General features: G+C 37.1%; 1 protein-coding gene across 1 annotated transcript; it reads right to left on the bottom strand.

Moving 5' to 3' along the window:
- Positions 1-302: 302 nt before the first annotated feature.
- LOC121428070 (E3 ubiquitin-protein ligase TRIM56-like) lies at positions 303-2,178 on the bottom strand. The gene has a single exon (XM_041624646.1). It carries the CDS (start codon positions 2,173-2,175, stop codon positions 352-354), a length of 1,824 nt encoding a protein of 607 aa, XP_041480580.1. The 5' UTR covers positions 2,176-2,178; the 3' UTR covers positions 303-351.
- Positions 2,179-9,221: the final 7,043 nt, after the last annotated feature.

Below are 9,221 nucleotides of genomic sequence, written 5' to 3'. Positions count from 1 at the left end.
TCAGTAGTTGTGGTTGGTCCTTTCAATTTTACAATATTCTAAACTCTTCTGATCTACCTTGCCTAGACTGTTGTCCCATGTCCCACATTTGTTAGCTAAGCAATACCGAAGCCAATTCAAGCACACTGAATTCAAACCTATCAATTCTAATTGACTCGTAATGCGGAAATTCGTTTGATATAAAATAACGTAGTTCTTGACTTCAAAGGTATAATTAAATAATTTGTATAAATCCGTTTAAAGAATAACATTAAAAAGCTAGGGGGACAATTCAGTGGATATGACCCCCCCCCCTCCTCGATATGTAGTGATACCGTAACACTGTAATTCATTAAAGTTGATCCATTATTATCAGTAGAATATATAGAGTCTATTCGGGGTGCAGAAAGCGATCTCGCCTGATCGGTATTGCTGGAGATAATACCAATTTCTACCAGGCTTTGCAATCTTGTAATCATTAACAAGGTTTCGTATGTGTGTAAGCTCATTTGTATACTCGTCAATACTCACCAACCCTTCTTCATGCTTCACCGTGGCTACCAGGATGAGATTACCTTGAGATACAGTTGCAGAAATGTAACTATCAGGTTTGGTTAATGTATGTTGTACAGCACCTTCTTTGTCTATCAATCGTAAAGTATCCACTGATTTAACGAGAAGAAAGTCATCGTAACTATTGATTTGCGTTGGCGTATATCCAGTGCATGGTATCTCCCTGACTGCTTGCCCACCTGCTGCTGAAAATACAAGGATCTTTTGGGCTTTCCTGTAGCTCACATAGATCAGATCATCAGTACCAACAGTGAGATTAGGAATCCCGCCTTCATCTTCACCCAAAGACTCAAACATTACATTCAATTTTACGTATTCTGGTGTGTAGAGTGTGATATCGTTTGCATAATCGATCACAATACATCGACCGTCAGAGAGGTACCCTACCGCACGAATCCAAACATCTTTGAGAACTGTCTGTTGGAATTCGCCGTCAGAAGAGAAGATGTTGATGCCACCTGTCCCGCACCCTACCGCCATCCTACCATCTGGAGTACTAATCATGGCATTCATGCTGTTCTGAGTAGGCAAAGCGACGTTCTTTTCAACTGCGTGAACAATCTTACCGAGATCTAACTCGTCCTTTCGAACGTTTCTCTCAAAACCGACACTTTTCCCTTTCTTGCTTGATTTCCTTGGCTTCTCGTAGTCAGGATCCTCTTGATCAAAAGCCTCTCGTATCTCCTCACAGAGAGTGTCGTGTGCAGCCAAAGTATCCATATCGAACGGTATCTTTGTTCTGTTGGTCACCATTTCAGCAACGATCGTCAGCTGATTGATGTACTTCTGAGCCGATGTCTTCATCTCTTTCAGTTCTTTCTCTACTCCTTCAGTCTTTTCCGTAACTTCTCCAATCAGGATGTCTCTTCTCTCTGTCATCTGCCGGACTTCATCATCGTAAGCATTGTTGATATCAGCTATACACCCTTTCTTAGTACTACCAACAAGCTTCATCTGTTCATCGATGAAATCTAAGTACTTCTGGAAGCATACTTGCTTCTCATCCACCTTTGATTTTATGCCTTCGATGCTCTCCCGGTGTATGTTCTCATAGGCAGCTGCCTCCATGACCTGGTGTCCTTCCCCCGTATGTGCCATGACAACACATCTAAAGCATGTGAATCTCCTGCAATTGGAACAGAAGCACTCCTCGTCTTCTTTCGGGTGTTTCCTGCATTTCCGGTACCTACGTATCGTCACCTTCCCTGATGATATCTCACTCATGGCTATGACTTCATGATCAATGAAGTCACCCCATTGAGAGTGGGCGTTGAGGCAAGTGGTGCAGAGATACTTGCCACAGTCTTGGCAGTAAACAGCAGCACAGGACTTTTCATCGGATTTACAACTCATGCAAATCTGAGGATGACACTTCATGTCCTCTATTAGATTCTTCAAAGCAAGATTTACCTGTAGTTTGCTGACATCTTGGTTTGGGACCTGGGTTATAGCTCTGCATACAGGGCATCGGATCTGGTAATTACCATGGCACTCCAAGAGGTTGTCCAGACAGGTCTTGCAGAATGTGTGAGAACAAGACAGGATCTTGGGATCAGTGAAGGTAGAAAGACATACAGGACACTCTGTACTCTGGGAGATGACATTTTTTAATGTGTCGGCCATGATGGAAACTCTAAAATACTGCAAGATAAAAGACAATGAATCAAATATATAAAATACACTTAGTATATCTGTACTTAAACTTGCATCGAAATATTTGAAAGAAAATTCATCTGGGGAAAAATTCAAATCATTTAATCATTTACCCACATTCACTTCAACCTGCTATAATTTGTTAAACAATATGATAAGTATTTTCTTTGATACATGATGTTTATGAAGCTTATATAGCTTGGGAATCGGCGGAGAGGGTGTTGGATATTTAGGATTACAAAATGGTCAAAACCAGTCAAAAGGAACCATGTTCTCATTATATTGCTCTATGTGTGATGTGCGTTTTAAAATATTTTTGACGCAAATATTTTCTGTATCACTTCCGGGTTTACATTCTGATTCGAATCCCCAAACGACGTTGATCTAAGTTCAATCATGTTTCCTCATACAGACTTATATAATGATTGTCCTATCCTTCGTTCTTAGATTATCTTAAACAGAATTTAGCAAAGTAAACATGGTAAATCCCTATATAATGATACTGAATACACAAAATCTCCACATTTCAATCAGAGTATAACTTTAAAACTGATATGAAAGGTATCCTGAAATAGACATCATGAAGACAGGCCTTATGTTATTTTGTGAAAAAAGGGGGAAACAGATAGAGAAATAGAGCTCTGAAAAACACATGAATGGTTCTACTTACATACCTCGATCTACGCTATATATCCGTTAATACGATATATAAATATGAAATTGTTCAAAGCAATATTGCAATATGGTGTAGTCTCACTGAACATTGCTATTCTTGGTCTATTATTATTCACAATGTGATGTGATGCACTGAATCGTGTACAAGTTGTTTACAAATTCGAGTGATCAGACTATTTTTAGTGAGTGGGAATTCCCAACCACATTTCTCTTTGACATTGGACTTCTAATGTTATGAATGATTATGATGATAGAAAGTTTCAGGGAGTTTTCGCATTTGCAACGGAATCTGAAACACAGTAAATCTATTGTAAATGTAAGCCAACTCACAATGGAAAGCTGGGAGGTTTTTGTCGAAAGTTGGTGGACAGCAGATAGTCCCAAGATTCGGACCGTGCGCAAAATTGCAAATACGTCGTTGGTCCAGAGTGCAAGGCGAGACTGGTGTTTGGATTCACCGATTTTTGACAAAGACTGCTTTATTATGAAGGGCGTTGATAATATATTCCCTTATACTATGCAGAATGCGTCTGCGTTGTAGTTGCAAAAATTCCCTATTGATAATTGCCAGTAGCGTACCTAGGATTTTCCACAGGGAGGGGGGGGGGGCAAACAAGATCGCCCGCCAAAGAATTGTGACTCGTCGGGGGCAATCATCCCCCCCGTAGGTACGCTAGTTATAAGTGCTCTTGTACACATTGAATCATTCCAGGCCGGGGAGAATAAACAAGTCCCCCCCCAAAAAAAAAAAGGGGGGGTGGTAAAATACGACATACCCCCATAACTCCCCACCAACCACCCGAGGTATATAGTATCCTTGATGATTAAACCTAGGTTTAACCCTACTCTAGACTAGACTTTTAAACCACACTTCTATGGAAAGCTGGACTTTTAATTCCATATTAATTCCATTATAATGTATCAATAAATTCAAGGGCGGAAATCTTTCCCTAAAGGTAGGGGGGCCAGGGGCTGGAAATTTTGAAAAGCAAAAAAAGGAAAGAAAGAAAAGGTTATCATCCATAAAGTAAGGTCATCTCGTCCAAAATACATGTATTATTTCCATTTTGAATAATGTATTTATTTCCATCATAAAAGACCAAAAATAGTAGGGGGCATTTGATATTGTGTCCCTCTTTATTTTGGGTCGGGGGACGCGCCCCCCCCCTTGGGATTTCCGCCCATGAATTAATTCATTAAAACTCATATTTTTGCTATTGTTCCAAATTTGCGACTCAATCAATTTTTTTAAAACCTATGTGCAGCAAGTAAAGGATGATTTTTAATTGGTGGATGAGTTGACAACTGGCACTCCATGATAATGTGGTCTAAGTTAACCCATGCTTAACTAAACCATGGCTTATCAGAATACCGCCCATTATATTTGTATAACCTGGTTTTAATGCGCAACATTTCTCCTGTTATTTGAGAACTGTCCAATCCTTGCATCCTATCATTGTGACCATGGGCGGAAATCCCAGGGGGGACAGGTCTCCCCTACTAAAATAGTAGGGGGGACACAATATCAAATGCACCCCTACTATTTTGGGTCTTTTATGATAGAAAGAATTACATCACTCAAATTCGAAATAAAACATTTTTTTTTGCTTGTCAATTTTCTTTTTGTCTAAATGACCTGTCATTTTGGGTGATAACCCTTTTGTTTTTTGCTTGTAAAATTTTCCAGCCCCTGGTCCCCCTACCTTTGGGGAGAGATTCACGCCTATGATTGTGACGTCACTTCTGTGTATTAATCCTGAGATATATGCTGACAATATTCACAGACATCTACCCCCGGACATCCACCCCCTAGGACAAGTAACATCCTCGGATATCTACCCCCCCCCCCCCGGACCTCCACTCCCTAGGACATTTTCCATGCGATTGGGATTTACTTTTTAGTTTTTTTATGTGCTCAATTTCACTTGCGAATAAAGTAGTAGACCTTCAAGTGGAAAAGCAAGCATCTCCTAGGTTCTGTATCACAAAGGTTAGCGATAAATCAAACACCTGATTATTTTATGACTAATTATACATTTTAGTCAATGCATTCAATTGTAAAAAAAGTTCGATGATTGCTAAGCATTGTGTTACGGGCCCCTGATGATGAACGTTGGTGGCGCATGTATTGTGAAATTCTCTAATTGCGATTTATATCGAGGATTACTTTATTCACAAGCAAGATTGATGAAGTGTGTTCATACTACCGAAGTATTAAATAATCAAATCATAGCACATAATAAATTGAATGTTTTGTTATCGTTTATTTCATTCGTTACATCACATCAATAAGAGAAAAAGAATGTGCAGCAAAGATTTCTTTCCATACACCATGACACAACAAAGCACTTTTAAATATCATATTCAAGGAGTCCCTTTTTTCTCTATCGGTTAGTCCAGTATTCAACGTTGATTCCAACAGTTTGGCAAACCTATATATTTATCTATCAAGGCACCACACACGTATTCCTACAATATTATACTGTACAGAGAATATATTTTCTAAAACACAGCACACAGAATAATGATTATCTTCAATTAAAACAACAAAAGAATCTGATTGACTTTGTTCTCTATATACAGAATAAATCTTCACAAAAATAGCAGAATCACAATTGAAAGATTGCATAAGAATTTCTTAAAATCCTGATTGTATGAAAAAAGCGAATTTGTTCTCATATTTATACAATAAAAAGATAGATTTGCATAATATCATAAAACTAACTACATATTACAAAATTCACTAAGGGCATACGCACTGAAAATCACCCTGCATAAGATTACTTTACATTATTTCTACTTCAGGGAAGCATTTCATGAAGTCACATGACAGCGATTTTCTTTGAAAACTGATATAAGCTACTGAAATACTTGGATCTGATTGGCTGAGAACAAGTTTGTTGATGAAAAAATCACTGACAATATACTATGAAAGGCTCCCCGGGCTACTGCAATGACATTTCATTTCCCATTTTTGAGGGACACAATGTAAGGGCACTTTCACACCTATTTTGTAATGGTTTGAACCATTTTCTTCAACTCACTACCAGCAAAAGGTGGGTTATTCTACTTTGCAACAGGGATGATTAAACCCTTTTAACGGAACAGTATAGAGGAGATTCCTAAGTCCAACAAGAAGAAATAGTTTCAGGATGTGAACACAACAAAAGTAAATCTATAAGACAAGACTTTGGGTCTCATAAAAAGAACACAAAGACAGAAAGACAAGATACTAGATGTCTTCGTCTCAATCAAATTAAATAATGGATTTTGTCTTCAGGGCTCATCATTTTTGTGTCTTCTCATACTAGGTTTTTCCTGTCATCTCTAAGTACTTAATACAAAGCCGTGGTTTCTACACTATTTAACCACTTGATTAGTGAATTCAGTGATTCCCATAGACTTTACTCGGGATTCCCCGGTTCCAGTATAGAAATGGCTTAGGTTCCAGTAGGAAATGGCTTAGGTTCCAGTATTAAAAGGCTTAAGTTCCATATCAAACAGCATAATGGTATAGTATCAAGTGGTATGTAACGGAACAACTCTAACAGGTCAAAGATGCAGAGATAAGATACATCTAAGGCCACTGCTTCAGAGGCCCTATTGACTGATCGCAATAACCCTTTAATTGACCTTGGAAATTAGTGATGTCCCTTGCGCTGTGGCGTAGCGTTTCTGACCCTCACCTTGTAATCAGAGGGTCGTGTGTTCGAATCCCACCATGGCCTAGCACCCTTTGGCAAGGCGTCAATCCACACATTGCCACTCTCACCCAGGTGCTAATTGGGTACCAGTAGGAAACAACCGTCGTTGTGGTTGGTTAAGCAAGTTAGCGCCTAACAGGCTGCATGAAATGCTATGAATCCAGTGACCGGGTAATTTTGTGAAGCGCTTTGAACAGTAGTAGATTGATAAAACGCTATATAAATGCCAATTAATTATTATTATTATTTTCCAAAGCTCTCCCTTTGTGTAGTAATAAAACAAAAAGTAATAAGCCATATGGAAAAGAATCCTTGCACTTGGAAAACTAAAGTCTAAAATCTGAATTTAATTATCTGCAACTATGGCTTTATCCTACTTATATTTCCTTTTCACATGATAGAAAATAAAAAACATAACAAAAATGAACTGTCAAAGGTCTTCTTGGACGGATAGATATCAAGGTTATGTATCAAATCAAAATAAAATAAAAGTTAAGTTCCAATGATGGGCATGGCTATTTTGGAACGATTGTGTCTTGTCCCATGGAATGTCCATACTTCTCATGGTGAATGAATTATCTACTTTCATATCTAGGAGCTTGGGAGCATTTCATGAAACCAAAAGCCAGTGATTTTTCACTGATGTTTGTTATAAGCTACTGAAATCCTTGCATCTGATTGGCTAGGAGCATATTTGTCAGCAAAACTCACTGGCAAGATGCTTCATTTGTTTGTTTGTTTGCATTTATTTCTGCGTTCAAAAACACAATACAAAATTATTTATAATTACAAAATACAAAATAATTCATAATATAAACAATGTGGTCATATTACATAATAAATACAAATAAGGATGTGAGTATAAATTAATCTTTTATAAATGTAAACATATACATATAATGTAAAAAATGAACGCAGGAGACCGCCATCGTGAGCGGTTAGGCTTGAATTGATGGCGGCCTCATAAAAGATTCGTGACTAAGATTGATATTTACTGACCAAGTGGGTGCATTGCAAGTGCAGGTGCTGGTGCTGTGTATAGCAGTTGAGTAAAATCAGAATATTAAATAGCGAATGTGAATATTTGAGTGAATGTTTTAATTTGGAGGGTGGGGTTGATAAGATTGAATGATAGTTTTCTTTAGAGTGGCTTTTAATGAGTATATGGTTGAACACGTTTTAATATTGTTTGGAAGACCATTCCAAATGTCAGGACCATGGTGTCGTATTGATTTAGAGGCAATTACCAGTCTGGGGTTAGAGAGATGAAAGTTTCCGGATATGCGCGTTGGGTAAGTATGGACAGTACTATTAAATTTGAACATGTTATCAAAGGACGAAGGGAGCAGTTTGTTAATATATTTAAACATAATTATAGTTATTTGAATAGTATATAAGTCGGCAATTTTTAACGTTTTCAGTTTAAAAAATAAAGGATCGATGTGAGCCAAATAATGTGATCCTGTACAAATGCGAATTGCTCTTTTTTGTAATTTAGAAATAGAAGTAAGTTTTGTGGAACCACAATTAGCCCAAACAACGTTACAATATGTTATATACGGGAGTATTAACGAATTATACAATAGAAATAAAGTTTTGTGTGGTAAAATAAATTTCAACTTGGAAATTATTCCAATATTTCTCGAGATACATATAATGATATGGTGCAGATGTTCATTCCAAGACAAAGCTTGATCTATGATGACGCCTAAGAATCTAGATTGAGTCTTCCGCTCTAATGGTGTGCCGTCAATCTGTAAGTGAATTGGAGAATCTGTAATATGAGAATGTTTAAAATGGATGAAGTGGGTCTTTTTCGAGTTCAAGGATAGTTCATTAGCTTTAAACCACTGTGAGACTTTAATTAATTCAATATTTAAGATGTTGTTTAAGGAAGTTATATTTTTATGAGAAAAAAATATATTTGTGTCGTCAGCAAATAATACAAATGATAAAATGGAAGATGTATCAATAATATCATTGACATATAATAAAAATAAAAGGGGGCCTAGAATGGAACCTTGAGGGACACCACATTGAACTGGAAGTAAACTAGAATCGTTGCCATTAAAAGTGACATATTGTTTTCGGTTTATTAAATAATTTCTAAACCAAAGGAGTGATTGACCGCGAATACCATAATAATTAAGTTTTGAAAGTAAAATATTATGATTCAGTGTATCGAACGCCTTACTGAGGTCACAAAATATACCAATGACATGCTCTTTGTTGGCTATGGCGTTTGTTATTTTATCGTAAATTTGGATTAAAGCCAAGTTTGTGGAATAATTTTTTCTAAAGCCATATTGATTAGAAATTAATAAATTGTGTTTGTTGATAAATTCATAAAGTCTATTATAAACTATTTTCTCGAGGATTTTGGATATACTAGGGAGAAGAGATATAGGACGATAATTGCTTATTTCATGAAACACTCTTGATTTAAATATCTAATGAACAGAAATTTTGAGCTAACTTATACCAATCACATGTTGTACAGTAAAAATACCGTGAAGTTTGCTATAGCACATTTACGGCCACTTAGATGGGCCGAGACAAAATGGAGTTAAAAAAAAAACAAATACAAAATAACCCTACATATTCTAGCAGACAGTTTCACAATGACAGGCTTGAGGA

The sequence above is a fragment of the Lytechinus variegatus genome, chromosome 14 (assembly GCF_018143015.1).
Source record: "Lytechinus variegatus isolate NC3 chromosome 14, Lvar_3.0, whole genome shotgun sequence".
NCBI lineage: Eukaryota > Metazoa > Echinodermata > Echinoidea > Temnopleuroida > Toxopneustidae > Lytechinus > Lytechinus variegatus.
Note: the sequence above shows the minus strand (reverse complement) of the source record. Positions and strands in the feature narration are given on the sequence as shown.